Source organism: Hemitrygon akajei, chromosome 12, assembly GCF_048418815.1.
Source record: "Hemitrygon akajei chromosome 12, sHemAka1.3, whole genome shotgun sequence".
Taxonomy (NCBI): domain Eukaryota; kingdom Metazoa; phylum Chordata; class Chondrichthyes; order Myliobatiformes; family Dasyatidae; genus Hemitrygon; species Hemitrygon akajei.
Window position 1 is genome coordinate 63573834 of NC_133135.1, and position 22910 is coordinate 63596743.

The following is a 22910-nucleotide window of genomic DNA, read 5'->3' on the forward strand; positions in this document are numbered from 1 at the left end:
AGGATCCAATTGCAGAGGGAGTTACAGAGGCCCAGGTTTTGGAGCTTGTTGATGAGAAATGAGGGTATGAATGCTGAGCTGTAATCAATTACCTGCAGCCTGACACAGGTATTGTCCAACCTGGACAATTCAAGACCAAGTGGTGATACAGTGAGTTTGTGACAATAGGCAAATTGCAGCAGGTTCATGTCCATGCTTTAGGTCAGAGTTGATTCCAGCTATGACCAACCTCTCAAAACACTTCATCACAGTAAATGGGCAATTCTCCCTGCTCTTTTAGTCTACTGGTATGATCGTTGCTCTTTTGAAGCAGGTGGGAATCTCCAGCTGCAGCAATGGGAGTTTGAAGATGTCCTTGAATACTTCTGCCAGCTGATTGGCACAGGTTTTCAGAGCCCTACAGGTACACATCTTGCAAGGGTTCACCTTCTTGAAAAATTCCTGACATCATCATTTGAGACAGTGATCACAGGGTCACTCGATGCTGCAGGAATTCGCACAGGTGTAGTTTTATTCTCCCTTACAAAGCATGCATAAAAGGCCTTGAGTTCATCTAGAAGTGAAGCATCACAGCCATTCATGATGCTAGGTTTTGCTTTGTTGGAATTAATGGCCTGCAAACCCTGCCAGAGCTGACAGGGTTCCAATTCTCTCTCTAACCTTAATTGGAATTGTTTTTTCACTCTTAAAATATAGCCTTCCATCAGTCATATCTGGACTTCTTGTATAATTATTGATCACTGCTCTTGAATGCTACAGACCTAGCCCTCAGCAGATTACGATCTCATGATTCATCCATGTCTTTTGGTTTTGGCATGTCCGGTATGGTCTCAAAGGCGTACACTCATCCACACAGGTCTTAATGATGTCGGTGATAACTGTGGCGTATTCAATCAGATTCAAAGATGATATAGTCCAGTTCACCAACTCAAAGCTGAACTGTGGGTGCTTCTAAACTTCTTTTGACCATACCATCTTGGTCCTCACCACTGGTGCTGCTGTCTTCAGTTTCTGCCTTTTCATCGGGAGTAAAAGTACAACAAGGTGATCAGACTTTCCAAGTATGGGCATGGTATGGCAGGGAAAGTTTTTGTGATGGTGGCATAAAGTGGTCAAATGTGTTGGTTCTTCTGGTTCCACAGGTGATATGTTGGTTGTAGTTGCTTAGAGACTTCCTCAAGCTGGCTTAGTTGAAATCCCCTGCGGTGATAGGGAAAGCATCAGGGTGCACCACTTCATGCCTGCTGATTATGATGCTCAGTTCTTGCAGTGCCTGCAAGATGTTGACCTAAGGTGGAATGTACACCGCTACCAAGATGATGATGGAAATCTTGTTCTGAGGTCTTCAATTTTATTTTCCAAAGACTAGGTATTTGCCAGCAGGATAGTCAGGAGTAAGAATCTGAAGCCTCTGCATTTCAATTGCCCCATGAGATTGGCACAGCATCCCCACTGCACTCATGCTGTACGGGGTCTGCAAATTTTGAGTACTGATAGATTTTTTAAATGTCTTAAAGGTATACTGCTTACTGAAGTACCCATGGCTGTTACTGTAGATTTCAGCCGTGGTAATCCTAAATAGGAATATTTGATGAATCCCATTAGAGCTGCATGCAGAGCGTCACTACTTATCACGCCATTTTAAATAAGAAATAATGCTCATGGTCTTTTGCTGCTGTCGCCCATCCACATCAAATTCCAATGTGTTGTGTATTTAGAGATGCTCTTCAGCACACCACTGTTGTAACATGTGGTTATTTAAATTACTGTTGCATTCCTGTCAGCTTGAACTAGGCTGGCGATTCTCCTCTGGCCTCTCAGTAACAAAACCGTTTTCACACACTGAATTTCTGCTCACTGGATGCTTTTTGTTCTTCGCACCATTCCCTGTAAACTCTAGAGACTGTGTGTGGGAAAATCCCAGAATATCAGCTGTTTATCAGTTACTCAAACCATCCCATGGCACCAGCAATTATTCCATTGTCAAAGTCAGTTAGATCATATTTCTTCCCCCATTCTGATGTTTGGACTGAATAGAAACTGAACCTCTTGACCATTTCTGCAAGCTTATATGCATTGAGTTGCTGCTGTATGATTGACTGATTAGATATTTGTATTAATGAGTAGGTGTACTCATTAATGCAAATAATGTGGCCACTGGGTTTATGTTCACGTTCCCTTCCTTTCCACCACCCAGAGAGACTGTTCCTCACTGGAGACTTCTGTGCATCTGGGCATCTGTTGAAAAATTTTAAGGCCTTGAATCAAGAACTCATTGCCATAGATTATGAAAATTAAAGTTGCTTGTAACTCAAGGCATATATCAACTTCTATACACAGCACTGCTTAATGTTATTTCTGTGATGTGGAGGAAGGAGCATTGACCCATGCAAAAACTGAAGATGCTGGAAACAATCATCAGGCCAGGCTACATCTGTACAAAGAAATAGTATTGTTTCATAATTGAAGCTCCTGTATCATAAATATGAAAGAAGAAATTAAATTACTTAAGTTTCAGAGAGGCTGGAGGAAGAATGCTTAGAATAGAGAATATCTCTGATGAGCTCAAGGTTACTGTGGGGACAGATTTAACTAGTTCGGTGAATGAGGGAAGTTAGAGAGAACATGAGAGCTGCAAAATATAGACCTACTAGAAAGACCCATCAGGTTAGTGTTCGATATGGAGATGATTTTGTCCAATAGGTTTTTCAAAAGTCAGAAATGAGGCATAAATCTTATGGCTACAGCTATTTTAATAGATGTTTATCATAGTACAGGTCAGACAGAATCAGCTCGAAGCAGCAGTAACACAAAGTAAATTCAGGTATGAAAGACATGAAAAAAGTAGCTGTTAGTAGCAGCAAGGAACAGCAAAGAAAAAGTAAACAGAACTAAGGCAAGTAACAAAAAAGGACTGAAGACGTGTCCTCTCTTCATACTGCAAACGTTGAAACGGGTTAAATAAAAGAATTTTCTCTGATAAGAACAGTCTGTGGAACAACCAGTCTCAATTTACACTGCTTTGATATCTCAGACTCCTAGAGAAACTACAGAAGTACAGAACCAACTGTACAACATACAGTATTACTGAAAATCTAATGAAATAGTACAGACGAACAGCTAATTATACAACCATACAAATAAGCATAAAGGAAGTTAAACTATGAGAAAAGTAACAATTTAAATAGCAATCTAGTCTCTAATACAACATCAGTGAATTCTGATGAAGAAAGAAAAAGAGGGAACACCACAAATGATTAATCTACAGCGGAACTAGCCAGTGCTGATATAGAGAAAATAAGTTATCTGAGATTATAGAATTAGACTCATGTATTGACCTAAATATTTTCTTTACTCAAATATTGTTTAACTTGTTGACTAAAGTGAAGTCATTTTTCATTTATAGCAATAAAAATAGTATCAAATTTCTAAGTTTAACAACTGTTTTTGATCTTATTGTATAATTTGAAGAGCTACTTATTTATAATTGTATAACTACATCTGGTTTTCAAATTATTCATACTTGGCTCTATGGGGAGCATTAAATGAGTCTTTTTCGAGTGATATGAATTGGTCTTCCTTAGAATGTTTCATTAGCAGCAAGACCAAAATTGATAGAATTTATTTATAAAAATATTTTAACTTTGTTATATCAAAACTGATCAAAAATATTGCAATGTTTAAACTTAAATTCAGGACAAAAATGTTTGTTTTACTGACAGGGGCTGGAAGTCGAGAAGAGGTCATAATCTTTTCAGATCCTACACAAGACAATTTTGTGGCATCTAAGTCCCAAAACATTAGCTTAATTCACCTTACATTAGTACAGCGGGGAACTACTGACGGCATTGTGGTAGTAGAATCAGGTCACATGATACTTGAAGACTGTCTTTTGAAATGCGAAGGCACTGGTGTTTGTGTTCTCACAGGAGCAGCTTTAACCATGAAAAACTGTGAATTGACAGGAGCTCAGGTTAGTGTATTCTATTGACAGTATTTAACTTTATATAGGATTTATATAGAAATATTTAACTTTATGTGGGATTTTGCATTGCATTATCAGTGGGATTTAGAATAGCAAAATTACAGAGAAATAGATAGCTGCAAGAAGAATAAGGTTGTGATGGTAAGTGATTTTAACTTTCCATATGTTGACTGGGACTTGCATACTGTTAAAGGACTGAATTGGGATAGAGTGTCAAATATGTTCATGAAAGCTTTCTTATATAGAGATATTCCAACTAGACAGAGTGCAATACTGGATCTCCTATTAGAGAACAAGACAGGGCAGGTGACAGAAGTGTGTATAGGGGAACAACTTGGTTCTAGGGAACATAATTCCATTATAGCTTCAAGATAATTAGAAAAAAATAGGACTGGGCCCAGGGTTGAGATTCTAAATTGGAGAAAGGCCAATTTTGATGGTTTCAGAAAGAACATGCAAGGTGTGGATTAGGATAGGTTGTTTTCTGGCAAAGGGATTCTTAGTAATTGAGAGGCTTTCCATAGTAAAATATTGAGAGTACTGAGCTTGTATGCGAATAAAAAAGGCCAAGAAGCTTAGGGAACCTTGGCTTTTGAGGGATATTGAGGCCCTGGTTAAGAAAAAGAAGTATAGCAGGTATAGGCAGCAAGGAACAAAAGAGGTGCTTTAAGAATAAGAAATGCATGATAACACGAGGGGAATTCAGGAGGGCTTCAAGAAGGCATGAGGTTTTCCTGGCAGACTAAGTAAAGGAGAATACCAAAGGCTTCTACAGATGTATAAGAGCAAAGGGATACCAAAGGATAAAATTACTTAGGAAACTACAATGGAGAAATAAAACTACTTAAAGATCAGCATTATCATCTGTGTGGAGCTGAAAGAGATGGGGGAGATGCTAAATGGAGTTTTTGCATCTGTATTTCCTCAGGAGATAGAAACGGAGTCTGTAGAATTGAGGCAAAACAGTAGTGAGGTTATGGACCGCGGCTGGATTACAGAGGAGGAGTTGCTTGCTGTCCTGAGGCAAATTAGGGTGGACATATCCGCAGGGCCTGACAAAGTATCCCCTCACACCTTGTGGAAGGCTAGTGCAGAAATTGCAGAGCTATTTAAAACACCTTTAGGTACAGGAGGATGAGTGGCTAGCTAATCCTGTTCTATAGTTCAAGAAAGGTTCTAAGAATAAGCCATAAAATTATAGGTTAATGAGCCTAATGTCAGTAGGGGTAAATTATTAGAAGGTATTTTGAGAGACAGGATATATAAATATTTGGATAGTCAGGTCCTGATTAGAGGTAATCAACATAGCTTTGTGCACGGTAGAGCACGTCTAACTAATTTTACAGAGTTTTTTGAGAATTACCAGGAACATTGATGAAGGAAAATCAGTGGAAATTGTCTATGCTGACTTTAGTAAGGCTTTTGATAAGGTCCTGAGTGAGAAGCTGGTCTAGAAGGTTCAGTCGTTTGGCATTCAGGGTGAAGTAGTAAATTGGATTTGACATTGGTTTAGCAGGAGAAGGCAGAGTGGTAGTAGATAGCTGCCACTCAGACTTGAAGGCCTGTTATCTGTGGTATGCAGCAGGAATCAAAGCAGGGTCCATTATGTTTGGACCTTTATAGTCCATTATGATCTGCAAATTTGTGGGTGAAACCAAGTTTGGGGTCGTAGTGAACCATGAGGAAGGCTATCAAAGCTTATAGCCAGATATGGAACAGCTGAAAAAACTATTCCAAAGTTACCAAGGAGTGCAGTAGAACAAAGGAATCTGGGAATATAGATCCATAATTCCTCAAAAACGGCACCACAAGTTGATAGCATCGTAAAGAGAGCTTTTACCATATTGACTTCTATAAATCAGAGACTTGAGAACAGGAGTTGAGATGTGATGTTGAAGTTGTATAAGACAATGGTGAGACCATATTTGGAGTATTGTGTGCAGTTCTGGATTCCTAACTATTGGAAAGATATCAATAAGATTAAAACTTGCTCGATTTTATTCTTATGTTAATCCAACCTGTGATAGATGTCATTCTGATATAGCTTCGTTGACTCATATGTTTTGGTCTTGTCCTTGTTTACAAAACTATTGGAAAGATATTTTTAATATTATTTCGAGAGTCTTAAATATTAATCTCCAACCACATCCATTTTCCGCAATTTTTGGTCTACCAATGACAGATAATAAGTGTTTATCCGCTTCATCCCAACAAATGATTGCATTTGTTACACTAATGGCTAGAAGATCTATTTTATTGAATTGGAAAGAAACTAACCCTCCAACTGTATTTCAGTGGTTCTCTCAAACTATTTCCTGTTTGAGTTTAGAAAAAATTAGAAGTGTGGTTTTTGATCCTTCAGTTAAATTTGAAGAAACTTGGAGACCATTTATTCAACATTTTCATATGAATTAAATGGTCTGATCCTGAATCTTATTGCTACTATCCTGAATTGTGTGGATGGAGGTTGGGAGTCATTGGCACTACTGTATGTATTTAACATTATGCGATTGCCCATGTTGGTTAGTTTTTTTTTAGTTGTTTTTTTTTGGGGGGGTTTTCTTTTTTTCTCTTAATCCCTTTACATTATACTATGAGTTTGAGAGACTCTATGTATTGATTAATATATATTTGATTGTTAATTAATCTATTATGTACTCTCAAATGTTTTGTACTAATATTTTCCTTATGTTTTTCTTAAAAATTAATAAAAAGATTTGAAAAGAAAGATTAAAACTGTACAAAGAAAGTTTACAAGCATGCTGCCGGGACCTAAGAGAAAGAGGAGAGATTTGAAAGAGATACAGTATACAAAATTATGAGGGGTATAGATAGGGCAAATGCAAGCAGGCTTTTACAACTGAGGCTGGATGAGACTAGAACTAAAGGTCATAGGTTAAGGGTGAAAAGTGAAATATTTAAGGGGACTCTGAAGGGCAACTTCTTCACTTAGAGGATGAACACTGTACAAAATTATCCTGGTGGGGAGGTTTGCTAAGGCTACTGGGGAGAGTTTAAACTAGAATTGTTGGGGGGTGGGAACCAAACTGAAGAGACTGGGGAAGGTGAGGTTGGCTCACAAATAGAGAAAGCTTGTAGACAGTGTGAGAGGGAGGAGAGGCAGGTGATAGAGAAGGGATGCGCTCAGACCGAAGGTTTGAGATGTGTCTATTTTAACACAAGGAGTGTTGTGAACAAAGCAGATGAGCTTAGCGTGTGGATCAGTACTTGGAGCAATGATGTAGTAGCCATTACAGAGACTTGGATGGCTCAGGGACAAGAATGGTTACTTCAAGTGCTGGGTTTTAGATGTTTCAGAAAGGACAGGGAGGGAGGCAAAAGAGGTGGGGGCGTGGCACTGTTGATCAGAAATAGTGTCACGGCTGCAGAAAAGGTGAACGCCATGGAGGGATTGTCTACGGAGTCTCTGTGGGTGGAGGTTAGGAACAGGAAGGGGTCAATAACTTTACTGGGTGTTTTTTATAGGTCGCCCAATAGTAACAGGGATATTGAGGAGCAGATAGGGAAACAGAACCTGGAAAAATGTAATAATGTTTGTAGTGAGATGCTGAAGATGCTCTATGGGTCAGTTGTGGAGAGCGCCCTCTTCTTTGTGGTGGCGTGTTGGGGAGGCAGCATTAAGAGGGACGCCTCACGTCTTAATAAGCTGGTAAGGAAGGCGGGCTCTGTCATGGGCAAAGTACTGGAGAGTATAACATCGGTAGCAGAGCGAAGGGCGCTGAGTAGGCTACGGTCAATTATGGAAAACCCTGAACATCCTCTACATAGCACCATCCAGAGACAGAGAAGCAGTTTCAGCGACAGGTTGCTATCGATACAATGCTCCTCAGACAGGATGACGAGATCAATACTCCCCAATGCCATTCGGCTTTACAGTTCAACCGCCAGGAGTAAGATATGTTAAAGTGTCGGGGTTAGGACTCAATGTATTTAAGTAAACTACTTAAGAACTTTTTAAAAGCTATTATTAATGCTTTTTGAGAGGGTGATTTTAGATGCATATCATATTTTTACTGAGTTAAGTATTGTATGTAATTAGTTTTGCTACAATAAGTGTATGGGACATTGGAAAAAATGTTGAATTTCCCCATGGGGATGAATAAAGTATCTATCTAACTATCTATCTATCTATCTATCTATCTATCTATCTATCTAACAGAGTTGTCATGATGGGAGATTTTAATTTCCCAAGTATCGATTGGCATCTCCCTAGAGCAAAGGGTTTAGATGGGGTGGAGTTTGTTAGGTGTGTGCAGGAAGGTTTCTTGACACAATATGTAGATAAGCCAACAAGAGGAGAGGCTGTACTTTATTTGGTATTGGGAAATGAATCTGGTCGGGTGTCAGATCTCTCAGTGGGAGAGCATTTTGGAGATAGTGTTCATAATTCTATCTCCTTTACAATAGCATTGGAGAGAGATAGGAACAGTCAAGTTAGAAAAGTGTTTAATTGGAGTAAGGGGAATTATGAGGCTATCAGGCAGGAAGCTTAAATTGGAAACAGTTGTTCTCAGGATAAAGTACGGAAGAAATGTGGCAAATGTTCAGGGAAAATTTGTGTGGCTTCTGCATGGGTACGTTCCAATGAGACAGGGAAGTTATGGTAGGGTGCAGGAACCGTGGTGTACAAAGGCTGTACTAAGTCTAGTCAAGAAGAAAAGAAAAGCTTACAAAAGGTTCAGAGAGCTAGGTAATGTTAGAGATCTAGAAGATTATAAGGCTAGCAGGAAGGAGCTTAAGAAGGAGATTAGGAGAGCCAGAAGAAGGCCTTGATGGGCAGGATTAAGGAAAATCCCAAGGCATTCTACAAGTATGTAAAGAGCAAGAGGATAAGAACTGAAAAAATAGGACCTATCAAGTGTGATAGTGGGAAAGTGCACATGAAACCAGGGGAAATAGCAGAGGTACTTAATGAATACTGTACTTTACTTCAGTATTTACTATGGAAAAGGATCTTGGTGATAGTAGTGATGACTTGCAGCAGACTGAAAAGCTTGAGCATGTAGATATTAAGAAAGAGGATGTGCTGGAGCTTTTGGAAAGCATCAAGTTGAATAAGTTGCCAGGACCGAATGAGATGTACCCCAGGCTACTGTGGGAGGCAGAGAGGAGATTGCTGAGCCTGTGGCGATGATCTTTGCATCATCATTGGGGACAGGAGAGGTTCTGGAGGATTGGAGAGTTGCAGATGTTGTTCCATTATTCAAGAAAAAGAGTAGAGATAACTCAGGAAATTAGAGACCAGTGAGTCTTACTTCAGTAGTTGGTAAGTTGATGGAGAAGATCCTGAGAGGCAGGATTTATGAACATTTGGAGAGGCATAATATGATTAGGAATACTCAGCATGGCTTTGTGAAAGGCAGGTCATGCCTTACGGGCCTGATTGAATTTATGAGGATGTGACTAAACACATTGATGAAGGTAGAGCAGTAGATGTGGTGTATATGGATTTCAGCAAGGCATTTGACAAGGTACCCCATGCAAGGCTTATTGAGAAAGTAAGGAGGCATGGGATCCAAGGAGACATTGCTTTGTGGATCCAGAACTGGCTTGCCCACAGAAGGCAAAGTGTGGTTGTAGACTGGTCATATTCTGCATGGAGGTCGGTGACCAATGGTATGTCTCAGGGATCTGTTCCGGGACCCCTACTCTCCATGATTTTTATAAATGACCTGGATGAAGAAGTAGAGGGATGGGTTAGTAAATTTGCTGATGACACTAAGGTTGGGGGTGTTATGGATAGTGTGGACGACTGTCAGAGGCTACAGCGGGACATTGATAGGATGAAAAACTGGGCTGAGAAGTGGCATTAGGAGTTCAACCCAGATAAGTTTGAGGTGGTTCATTTTGGTAGGTCAAATATGATGACCGAATATAGTATTAATGATAAGACTCTTTGCAGTGTGGAGGATCAAAGGGATCTTGCGGTCTGAGTCCATAGGACACTCATAGCTGCTGTGCAGGTTGACTCTGTGGTTAAGAAAGCATACAGTGCATTGGCCTTCATCAATCGTGGGATTGAGTTTAGGAGCTGAGAGATAATGTTGCAGCTATGTAGGACCCTGGTCAGACACCACTTGTGTTTGGAGTACTGTGCTTGGTTCTGGTCGTCTCACTACAGTAAGGATGTGGAAACCATAGAAAGGGTGCAGAGGAGACTTACAAGGATGTTGCCTGCATTGGGGTGCATGCCTTATGAGAATAGGTTGAATGAACTTGGCCTTTTTTTCTTGAGGCAACAGAGGATGAGAGGTGACCTGATAGAGGTGTATAAGATGATGAGAGGCATTGATCGTGTGGATAGTCAGAGGCTTTTTCCCAGGGCTGAAATGGCTAGCATGAGAGGACACAGGTTTAAGGTGCTTGGAAGTAGGTACAGATGAGATATCAGGGGTAAGGTTTTTTTACACAGAACATGGTGATTGCGTGGCATGGGCTGCTGGCAACGGTGGTGGAGGCGGATACGATAGGGTCTCTTAAGAGAGTCCTGGTCAGGTACATGGAACTTAGAAAAATAGAGTGCTTTGGGTAACCCTTGGTAATTTCTAATATAAGGACATGTTCGGCACAGTTTTGTGGGCCAAAGGGCCTGTATTGTGCTGTAGGGTTTTCTATGTTTCAATGTTTTAAACAGAGTCATTGTGTAGTAAGACAGCTAGCAAGGGGAGGCTTATGAATGAGCAAAATTGCAGTCATTGGGATGAATTGCAATGTAATAGGAGCAAAATCATAAAAGGTGATGAATACAGGACTGAAGGTGTTATATTTGAATGCATGCAGTATATGGAATAAGGTAGAATAACTGGTAGCACAGTTACAGATTGGCACTTATGACGTTGTGAGCATCATTGAATTGTGGCTGAAAGAAGATAATAGCTGGGAGCTAAACATCCAAGGATACACATTGTATTGAAAGGACAGGCAGGTAGGCAGAGGGGATGAGTTTGCTTCTGTTGGTTAATAAAAATGAAATCAAATCATTAGAAAGAGATGACATGGGATCGGAAGATGTAGAATCATTGTGGATAGAACTAAGAAACTGCAAGGGTAAAAAAAAAACCCTGATGAGAGTAATTAAACACTGACCTCCAAACAATAGCAAAGATATGATGTACCTATTACAATGGAAAATAGAAAATGCATCTCAAAAAGGCAATGTTACAGTAGTTACGGGGGATTTCAATATGCAGGTAGACTGGGAAAATCAGATTGGTGCTGGAACCCACAGGAGAATTTGTAGAATGTCTATGATATAACTTTTTTGAGCAGCTCATGGTTGAGCCAACTAGGGGATCAGCTATTCTGGATTCGGTGTTGTGCAATGAACTAGAATTGATTAGAGAGCTTAAGGGAAAGGAACCCTTAGGAGGCAGTGATCATAATATGATAGAATTCATTCTGCAATTTGAAGAGAAAAAAAAAGTATCAGTTTTACAGTGGAGTAGAGGGAATCACAGAGACATGAGAGTGGAGCTGACCAAAATTGTTCAGAAAGGGACACCAGCAGGGATAATGGCAGAGCAGCAATGACTGGAGTTTCTGGGACCAATTTGGAAGACACAGGATAGATATGTTCTAAAGAAGAATTATTCTAAAGGCAGGATGACACAACTGTGGCTAACAAGAAGTCAAAGCCAACATAAAAACCAAAGAGAGGACACATAATGTAGCAAAAAGTAGTGGAAAGTTGGAGGACTGAAGCTTTTAAAAACCAATAAAAGGTAACTACAAAAGTCATAATTAGAAAAAGATGGAATACAAAGGTAAGCTAGCCAATAGTATTAAAGAGGTTATCAAAAGTTTCTAAAGATATATAAAGTGTAAAGAAGAGGTGAGTCAATATTGGACCACTGGAAAATAATGCTAGAGAGGTAGTAATGGGGGACAAGGAAATGGCAGATGAACTGAATAAGTATTTTGCATCAGTCTTCACTGTGGAAGACAATGGCCAGATGCCAGAAGTTCAAGAGTGTCAGGAGGCAGAGGTGAGTGAAGTTGCCATTACTAGAGAGAAGGTGCTTGGATATTAAAAGGTCTGAGGGTAGAAAAGTCACCTAGACCAAATGGTCCTCGCCCCAGGGTTCTGAAAGAGGTGGCTGAAGAGATTTTGAAGGGGTTAGTAATTATCTTGCAAGAATCAATAAATTCTGGCATGGTTCTAGAGAAATAGAAAGTTACAAATGTCACTCCACTCTTCAGGAAAGGTGAGAGGCAGAAGAAAGGTACTTGTAGGCCAGTTAGCCTGGCCTCCAGTAGAGGGAAGATGTTAGAGTCGATTGTTAAGGATGTAGTTTCAAGGTTCTTGGATGCACATGCTAAAATAGGCTGAAGTCCGCATCGTTTCATTAAAGGAAAACATTGCCTGATAAATCTGTTGGAATTCTTTGAAGAAATAACAAACTGAATAGACACAGACAGACATACTTTATTGATCCCGAGGGAAATTAGGTTTTGTTACAGTCACACCAACCAAGAATAGTGTAGAAATATAGCAATATAAAACAATAAATAATTAAATAATAATAGGTAAATTATGCCAAGTGGAAATAAGTCCAGGACCAGCCTATTGGCTCAGGTGTCTGACACTCCGAGGGAGGAGTTGTAAAGTTTGATGGCCACAGGCAGGAATGACTTCCTATGACGCTCAGTGTTGTATCTCGGTGGAATGAGTCTCTGGCTGAATGTACTCCTGTGCCTAACCAGTACATTATGGAGTGAATGGAAGACATTGTCCAAGATGGCATGCAACTTGGACAGCATCCTCTTTTCAGCCACCACCGTCAGAGAGTCCAGTTCCACCCCCACAACATCACTGGCCTTACAAAATAGTTTGTTGATTCTGTTGGTGTCTGCTACCCTCAGCCTGCTGCCCCAGCACACAACAGCAAACACGATAGACAAAGGAGAATTGGTCGATGTTGCGTACTTGGATTTTCAGAAGGCCTTTGACAAGGTGTGACACACGTGGCTGCTGAACAAGAGCCCATGGTATTACAGGAAAGATACTAGCATGGCTAGAGCTTTGGTTGATTGACAGAAGGCAAAGAGTGGAGAAAAAAATGGAGGCTTTTCTGGTTGGTTGTTGATGCTAGTGGTATTTCACAGGGGTCTGTATTGGGACTGCTTTTTTTAACCCTATATAATCAATGATTTGATGGTGGAATAGATGGCTTTGTGGCCAAGTTTACAGACCATACGGAGATAGGTGGAGGAGCAGGTAGTGTTGAGGAAGTGGAGAAGTTGCAGCAAGACTTAAACAGATTAGGAGAATAAGCAAAGAAGTGGCAGAAGGAATATAGTATCAGAAAAGTGTTTGGTCATGCACTTCATTAGAAGAAAGAAAAGCATAGACTATTTTCTAAATGGAGAGGAAATTCAAAAATCTGAGGTGCAAAGGGACTTGGACTTGGGAGTCCTCGTACAGGATTCCCTAAAGGTTAATTGCAGATTGAGTCGGTGGGGAGGAAGGCAAATGCAATGTTAGCGTTCATTTTGAGAGAACTAAAATACGAAGTAAGAATATAATGTTAAGGCTTTTAAGGCACTGGTGAGGCCTCACTAGTACTGTGAGCTGTTCTGAATGTGCTGACATTGGAGAGAGTTCAAAGGAGATCACGGATATATTTCTGGGATTGAAAGGCTTTTCGTATGAGGACCATTTGATAGCTTTGGGCCTGTACTTACTGGAATTCAGATGAATGAGTGGGATCACTGAAACGTATCGAATGTTCAAAGGCCTTGACAAAATGGATGTGGAGGTGTTTCCTGTCATGGGAGAGTCTAAAACCAGTGGACATAGCCTCAGAATGGAAGGGTGTCCTTTTAGAATAGAGGTGAGGAATTTCTTTAGCCAGAGAGTGGTGAATCTGTAGAACTCATTGTTGCTACAAGCGGCTGTGGAGGTTAAGTCATTGGGTATATTTAAGGCAGAGGTTAATAGATTCTTGATTAGTCAGGGCACAAAGGAATACGGGGAAAAGGCAGGTGGCAGATGGCAGCTGAGAGGAAACTAGATCAGCTATGATGGAATGGTGGAATAGGTTCAAAGGGCTAATTGGCCCAATTCTGATCATATATCTTATAGTCCTATCCATGGTCAGGCCATTGTGACAATGGAAAAGGGGACACAAATGGCATGTAAATAGGTATTCTTTTATTGAGTGCCTTTTCCCTTATTGAAATGTGATTGTTCAGCTTAATTGATTTAATAGCATTTCATTTTAATTCAATTTTCCACAGAATTTGATATTTTAATTATCAAGAGGTTTAAGTAAGCACAAAAATATTAAATCCAGAACTGAATATATTGAAGTTGAACTTTGAAACATTATTTTTACAGGGTCCAGGAGTGGAGCTATATCCAGGAAGTGTTGCTTTTTTAGAAGGAAATGATATACACAAATGCAGTAATGTTAAAAGTTCTGATGCCCTCAAGAGCATGTTAGGTGGAATTAAGATGAAGGTAAGATAAATATAATTTTCATTAATACCTACTAACACAAATATTTTTAAAGAATATTTTAATTCTAGAGAGGTGATTACATTGGAAACAATTTAGCAATGGAGACATTGAACTATTTGCTGTTAAAATGTAATTATATTAGATTTTGTGCTACAAAAGGCCATTGTTTTTGTTAAATAATCTACTAAAACATGAACATTGCAAGTACAGTGTTCTGTTTTAAATCATTAAACTAGATTTTAGCCATTATTTGGTAATACGTTAAAGAAGGTGTAATTTTTGACCTCTCACATAATGTTTTCTTATTTCCCCACATTCTTTAAGTTGTTGGTTGCTGCTTAATAATCATCATGGGCCTTTGGAAAAAACACCAGTGAACTCAATCCCATTCTCAGTTCATGACACCATAAAACAGTATGCAGGTCATTAAATAGCAATGAGGAATTAGAGCCTTGGCTATTTTGTAACCCTCTCGAGTTCAGAATGCCCAATTACTGGTTAAAATTACATAGTACTATGTAAAATTACCAGAAATCGGGGCTGAAACCTGGGACCATGAAGGTACCACAGCAACCATAACCATGCACTTGGCTTGGAGCTGAAATTCGTATATAAAATAAAAAATTTCTGAGTTTGTGTATCCAGTAGTAAAGCATATCACCTTGGGTGTGTATATGCCAGAACTGTATACATCACACTTAAAAGTTTCCAGTATATCTCACTAAAGCAATTAATTCATAACCAACTGACATATATCAGTATTTATACCCTGAATAAGCCCAGATTTCTTCGTCTAACCTATTGGCACGTTGTTTGATTCGATTCTTTATGTAGTTATTTAGAATTCTCTTAAAGGCATCCATGCAGTTAGCCTCAACTGCTTCTCATTATTTACATTTCACATTTAACAACGTTCTGGATAAAGAAATTTCTCAAGTCCTAACTACTTGGCCTAACTTGTGGAAGACTAAGATCAAATCATTTTCAAATTTTAGATTTGCAGCACAAACTCAGATGAAAACACTTCATATAATGTTGCTTATTATGAGATTATACATAGATTATAGCCAGGCAGGTGGATGAGACAGTTGTATGAAGGGCTCGGCTAATGATTTCAGTTGGGCAGCCAACTGATGCCTCTAATGGGTATACACTGTAAAATTCCTGACATTTGGCTTGGTAGTCATGTTTAAATCAAAAAGAGCAGGAGATAATTATTATTCTTTGTACCAAGGTTGGAATTCATTCTTCCCAACATGAAAGTTATTGGTAAATTCAGTAGCTTACTTGCAGCCAAATATTCTCCATTGTTTTCTGGCCAGTATTTTAAATTCCAAACTATTCCAAAGATTTAAGTTCATGTTTTACTCCTGAAAATGTTGTTTTTCTTTGCCATTTTAACAATATGGGTTATAACATGTTGAATTGAGAATCTGTTGCCAGAAGCCAGATATTATACACACAAAATGGTGGAAGGTCATCCAAGGTCATTGTATATTGAAAAGCTATTATTAATGCTTTTTGAGATGATGATTTAGATGCATATCATATTTTTTTACTGAGTTAAGTATTGTATGTAATTAGTTTTGCTACAACAAGTGTATGGGACATTGGAAAAAAGTTGAATTTCCCCATGGGGATGAATAAAGTATCTATCTATCTATCTATTGGTACATTGGTACCAATATGTACCAAGAGATTTGGCTGCTCTTCCTCGCTGTCTTAAATGCTGTGGAAATGATCAGAGATGTCCCTGACACTGGCCCCTGGGAGGCAACTTACCATCAAGGTGTTCCATTCACATCTACAGAATCTCCTGTCTTTTCCTGACAATTGAGTCCCCTATCACTATCACTCCCCTCTTCTCCATCTTTACCTTCTGCACCATGGGCCCATGCTCAGTGCCAGCAACCTGGTCCCTGTGGCATTCCCCTGGGAGGTCATCTCCCACAACAGTATCGAAAACTGTATACTTACTTTTGAGAATGACCAAAGGGGTGCTACTGCCTATTCACATTTTCATTTCTCCTGACAGTCACCCAGCTACTTGCCTCCTGCAACATCAGGGTGACTACACTTCCCTGTAATTCAGATCATCGTCTCACTCTCGGGCATAAGCTGAAATCAACATACACATAGTCAACCCCTATGTGTATGGCCTCAATGGCTGGCTCTGAGAGGCAGTCAGCCATGGGATTATATTTCCCCTTGATACTTTGTATACCAGTTGAGGTTACAGTTACATTATCCTGCACTATAAAGGATCTAAATTGATCTTTACCAACCTTTTTTCTTCACATATTTATACGAGTCATTTTGGTGTTTTTATGTTACCTGCAAGTTTATTCTCACATTTGCCTTCCTTTTAATTTGTTTATTCTTTGCTGAATTGCCCCTAATCCTCAAGTTTACTGCTTTTCCTGGCAATTTCATATATCACCCCTTTGATTCTAATAATATTCTTAATTCCCTTCTTAACCCATAAATGTGCCCTCTTTTGTGACTTAGCTCTGTGCATTCTGAAATGTACTTCAGATAAAACATTTAAAATATTGCATATAGCCATTTCACATTGATCCATTTAATAAAGTTCCTATCTTGTGCATCATGGCTTTGTCATTTCCTTTGTTTAGATTCAGGATTCTCAATTCCAATTCAGTGATTTCACACACTCTTAATATATTGTGATTATTTTTTCCCCAGAGATACCATGGAGCTAGATTGTTAATTATTTATTCTTCATTGCACATTCATCCAGCTAGAATTCATTTTTCTTGTTATTTGTGCCCTTAATGTATTGGCCAAAATAAACTCCATGCAAATAGTTCAGAAATTTCTCTTCCACAGTATCATTGACAATTTGGTTTGACAAATATGTACGCAGATTTGTCACCCAAAATGATATTGAACACTTGCTAGTTGCATTTCTAATTATTTAGGCCCCTACATCAACATGAGACTTGTAGACAACCCCCACCCAGAATGATTCCACATCTTGATGTTGATAAGCAACATCTTTGTCCACTATGATACTGATTTCCCACTTTACTGAAATGTCACCCCATCCCTTCCTGCCTTTCCTTCCTAAATAATAACCTGGATCTTCCATTCTTCATTCCCTGCAGCTACATCTCCAAAAGAGCAACACTATCAAAGCTATTTAAATTTAGTTAATTCATCTTATTTAGAGATGATGCCTTCCCACTTGCCCTTTTAACAATAACAACATTTATTTTGTGGCTCTATTTGCCTCCTGCTCTTCTACTTTTACCTTACATTTTTGTTTTCCCATCTAATCTTCCTGCTCAAATTCCATGCATCCCTGCCATTCAAATTTAAACCATCTTGAACAACACTAGCAAACACTACTGTCTTAACAGTGCTTGCAGGACACTGGCCCCAGGATAGCTTAGGACCAGTTTGAATTGACCCCATCTCCCAGAAGCAGTCCTAACATAAGGAATCCAAATCTCCTTCTCCCCCCCATTACATTATATCTCAAGTCATATCAATAGGATTTTTCTCCATACTTCTAACTTGCACTTGACACTGGGAGTAATCTTGAGAATAATACCTATAGATAAAGCTTGTCCAGCAATAATTATGTATAAGCATTGCACAGGGCCTGTTTGAGAATCTCATTTACTGAATGGGAAGCAGCTAGATCAGAATCAAGTTTATTGGAAGACCTTTGATGGCTCTGGCTTCTGCTGAGTACCCATACTACCTTCCTCTTCCAGGAGGTTGCCCAGAGAATGCTCTTTCATTCTCTTTGTTGTACTCCCGGGGGGGGGGGGGGGGGGCTCTGAAACACCCAAAATCTCCAGACAGTTGAGTACCACAGAAAACTTAAAACTTACTGAACATGACTCACCAATTCCTGTCAAGTAATTAACTTTTAATATTTTCAAAGTTTATAAATTTACAAGAATCTAATTTCTATAGAGCAGTTGTTAAGTTAGTAATTAACTTTTAATTGATCCTTTAAATATTGCTACAATTGGTTGAGGGTGGGGCTCAAAGCTCTCTTTTTGTTAATGTGGTGTTAGTGGCATTGGTTTTAGGTCAGTGGACATTTCTGCAGGTGCAAAGCAACTAAATTCTGTGACCCATTTCTCATTCTTTGGTGATGAATTTGTGAAATGTCATGAGATGGTTTACTGTAATCAATATTCATTTCTTTGGCAGGAGGGAAAGTTTCCATAAAGATTATGCATGTGGTTGAGGGCAGTCCTGAGACATCACCTGATATTTAATTGTATGAAATATTTTTTTCAGGTTCTGCCACCACCAAAACTGAAACTCCATAATAATTACGTTCACTCCAATAATGGCTATGGTATTACCATAATTCAGCCAGATGGTAGACATTGCCATGATGCAGATGAAGGTGTATTGGAGTGTGCTGCAGGAGGTGACAAAGGAGACGATCTTTTGAAAGCAATGCAGAATTTGAGTCTTGAAATGAATAATAATAAATTTGAAAACAATTCAATGGGAGAAATAGGTGTAATTGTTTGTTAATTATGCTAATATGAAGTACTACAGGGTTAGAAATCCTGATCAATTTGCCTTGAGCCAAACTCAGATTTGTAACTCTGAGTTGGCAATTGTTTCATCTTTTTATTTGCAGGAAGTACATTGTTTAAGAAAGGAATACAGCTCAGATATAAATTCAAAACAAATCAAAAATATAGTTCAGTATACAAAACTATGTAAACTAACTTCTCTGTCACTATGTCGGGAAGTTCCTTAATCTGTGCTTTAAACTTGTTTAAATTTCCAGCTTTCTGCTGCAAGCTTTAGGAAAAAAAAATATACATTTAAAGCTGATTGTTTACTTGCAACTTCCCTTTGCCACCTGAGTTTATGGTATTTCCACACTCGTTTGATTCAGTTTATATTTAAGAGCAGAAAGGTTGAACATTTAGAATTTGTTACAAACATATACAAAGGCATTGAAATGGTACTGATTTTCAGAAGGGGAAAAAAAAGTCAAAGAATGGCTCAGATTCATCCACACAGATATAACCTGAAGCCCTGAAGCTTAATAAAGGTCTTTGCAGCCTAACATCTAAAAGTACTAACCATCAACCAATGAAATAATGTACTTTTCAGTACAGTTTGTAGTTATTTAAGGGTATAATGGAGTATGTACTTATTTCATTAAATGATGTTTGAATTGCAGTGTCTTTTGAGATTACCTTGTGAGCAATGTATTTAGGTATTTAACCTCTACAGAATTACAAACTTTCAAAATTATTTACAAATTTGAAATAAATCTGTATCAATAAGTCTTACTGATTTAAAGCTGCTTTATTACATCATCTACTGCTGACATCTAAAATGCAAGTGATTATAATTGATAGTAAACTGATTCTTGAATTCAAATGATAGTTGTTTCTGTAATATCACAGGTACACTACAAATGTCAAATGAAACTTAATGATGTAGATCCTGGATTATATTTTAAAATCATCTCTCAACTCTTCCAGCAAGAACAGGCAATGGCATTGCTGAATGAATACTGCAAACATTTACAGAAGATACTTAATTGGTTCAACCACAAGAAGCTGATACTACAGATAATGCCCAGTTTAGCTGAAGATTGCAATTTCATCAATTTGTTGACTGTTCATTACCAATTCAATTAAACAAGAACAGTCATGGAATTCAAAATTAGAGAAAACAACTACTGCTTAATTTATAAGTCAACCCCTTTAATAATACAGAATATCCAACAGTAGAGCACAGCACATCCCTTTGGCCCATGAAATTGTGCTGACCTTTTGACCTACAATAAATCTAACCCTTCCATCCTACACAGGCTTCCATTTTTTTCTTACATCCTGGTAGTGTTCTACACACCCACCATCCTCTGTGTAGGGGGAAAAAAACTACCACTGACATCCCTTCTATACTTGCCAACAATCACCTTAAAATTATGGCCTCTCATATTAGCCATTTCTGCCCTGAGAAAAAGGCACCGATTATTCATTCTATGCCTCTTAAACACATCAACTGACCTCTCATCCTCCTCTGCTCCAAAGAGAAAAGCCGTAGGTCAGGTATGAAATAAGGGATTGTAGTCTGAAATTAGGAACTATGGCTGGATATAATTAGGCCTCGAGTTGGGATTTTGATCTAGTGTGGTCTAACAGCCAGGCTAGACCTGCAGTTGAGGCCTTAGTTTACGACTGGAGTGAGAATATGGAGTTGACAATGAGCCTAGAATAGTGGCTAGGGGTTGAACCTTGATTAAAAACTTGAACCTGTCACTTGTGGTTGTCCCTATATGTGAAATTGGAGACCTCAGTTGGCGACTAGTGTCTGGAAATTGAGAATGGACTCATGGTGAAGTTAGCATTGTGAAAGTCTGCAGTAGCAGGGTTAGACAGCAAGACAGGAATAGGCAATGGGTGACTGGGTTGGGCCTGTGGTTTAGGCCTCATGTTGGTGTCTGTGATTGAGGATAAGATTGCAATTGGGTCTGTAACTTGGTGTTAGACCATAACATATAAGAGCAAGCTTAGGCTATTGTTCCTATTGAATTTGTTTTGCAATTTAATTTTTGCTGTTTTTACCCCCAATCCCGTTCTCCTGTCTTCGTCCTGTAACACTTAACCCATTTACCAATCAAGAAATTATCAATCTCTGCATTACATGCACCCAATTATTTGATCTCCACATCACTCTGTAGCAACAAATTCCACAGATTCGCCATCCTTTGGCTTAATCTCTATTCTCTGACACTCCTACCAGTGGAACATCTTTTCTAAATTCACACCATCTAAACCTTCCAAATCAAGTACCTCAAGAGTATTTGATATCGTTGACAATGAAATTCTACAATTTTTGCTCAATTATAATTTACTTATTGAAACCTACCAGATTCTGTAAGACCTGGAGTGATAGAGGGAAAGTGTGAGTGAAAGAGACTGAGAGAGAGAGAAAATGAGTGAGTGCATGTATCATGGATAAACCACTTAATATTCATTGGAAGTAACTAGAATCTATAAATATGGATCAAGTAAATACTTTGAAAAGTTTCAGCCAGTCTTCTAATGTGGCTTGGGTTGACATGTTCCTAACTACCCTATTAACTTTACCAAGAAACTTGGTAAATTGTTTAATGGGAAATTTGGATAGGTACATGGATGCAAAGCTATGATCTGGGTGCAAGTCCATGGGACTAGGCAGTTTGAATGGTTCGGCATGGGCCAAATGGCCTGCTTTTGTGTAGTTTTTGATTACTATAACTAACTGTAAATGATATAAAAGTTAGAAATATAAAATCACAAGGACAGAAAAATGTTAAGTGTCTGGCAAAATTGTAGTACAACATTTTCAGATTAGGCAAATCTCAGATTCCCTAGAAGGATAACCTGCTGGAAAAGCTGGAAGCAATTCCTTTTCAGGGAGACTTGCAGGGAAATTGTAGGGAATGGATCTTTAAAATGCAATGATACAGAAAATAAACTGAAAAGTTGTGTATCATCTGATGGAATCAAAAGTCACTATACCTATGCTTCTCGGGACATAGAGACCACTCTATTGTGTCTACCCTGATAACTTTAATGCTGCAAACAGTGGTAAAGTTGTAGCTGCCTCAGCACCTTTCCAATTATTTACTATCACCCAGCTTTAAGGGAAACCAAAATTGATTGTCTACCACAAAGTCAACATTGAATGTCAAAATTTAAAAAAAGGTTTTGGTTTCCACTGAACCTCTCTTAAAAATACATTGCCACAGCAATGACCATGAATCATTTGAGGTCCATACACAATAATGCCTAGATCTCTTCTTCAAACAATCTTTTAGTCCGAAGAATGCCCAGATGCGCCACACTCACACTGTCTTTGTGAATAGTATTTTTTTAATCTTTTCCACTCTGAAATTCTAGTATCCACCGCTGACCAGTCACATCCAATCCCCTGCAGATAAACATCTGCTTATAGTGGTCAAGCCAAATCTAACCCTGACTGTTACATGCTTCTCGGTATAATGAACAAATAAACATTTTGTTCTAAAACTCAGACATTGATCATTAATAAAATACTAACAATGGGCCCAATAACAAATCCTACATGGCTCCACTGATGACCCATTCTCAACCAGCAGATTTTCAAGGGTATATCATGGCCACACAAAGACCAATGAAATCCATGACCAGATAAACTTCAGTAATATGGAATGAGGAATAAGCATTGGTCAAAATACTGGTGCAAGTGAAATTTTTGTTGGTACAGAATACTTGCTGTATTCCCTTGACTCACTGGCACAGGACTCACGACTGGCTGTAGTAATCTGTTTATAAAATCCATTCATTTTAATATAAGGTAATAACTTTTAATATAAGGCATTGTGACAATACCTCTCCATTTGAGCTTTTTATAAGTTTGCAGCAACATGTTCATTTATTGAATGGACCTAAAATAATA

General features: G+C 38.7%; 1 protein-coding gene across 1 annotated transcript in view; it reads left to right on the forward strand.

Moving 5' to 3' along the window:
* The window catches only part of LOC140736633 (testicular spindle-associated protein SHCBP1L-like), an 86460-nt gene extending 67468 nt beyond the window's left edge, over positions 1-18992 (forward strand). Inside the window, exons 8-10 of the mRNA XM_073062449.1 lie at positions 3723-3973; positions 14346-14468; positions 18747-18992. Coding sequence (XP_072918550.1) covers positions 3723-3973; positions 14346-14468; positions 18747-18992 — 620 coding nt within the window. The remainder of the gene's footprint in view (positions 1-3722; positions 3974-14345; positions 14469-18746) is intronic.
* Positions 18993-22910: the final 3918 nt, after the last annotated feature.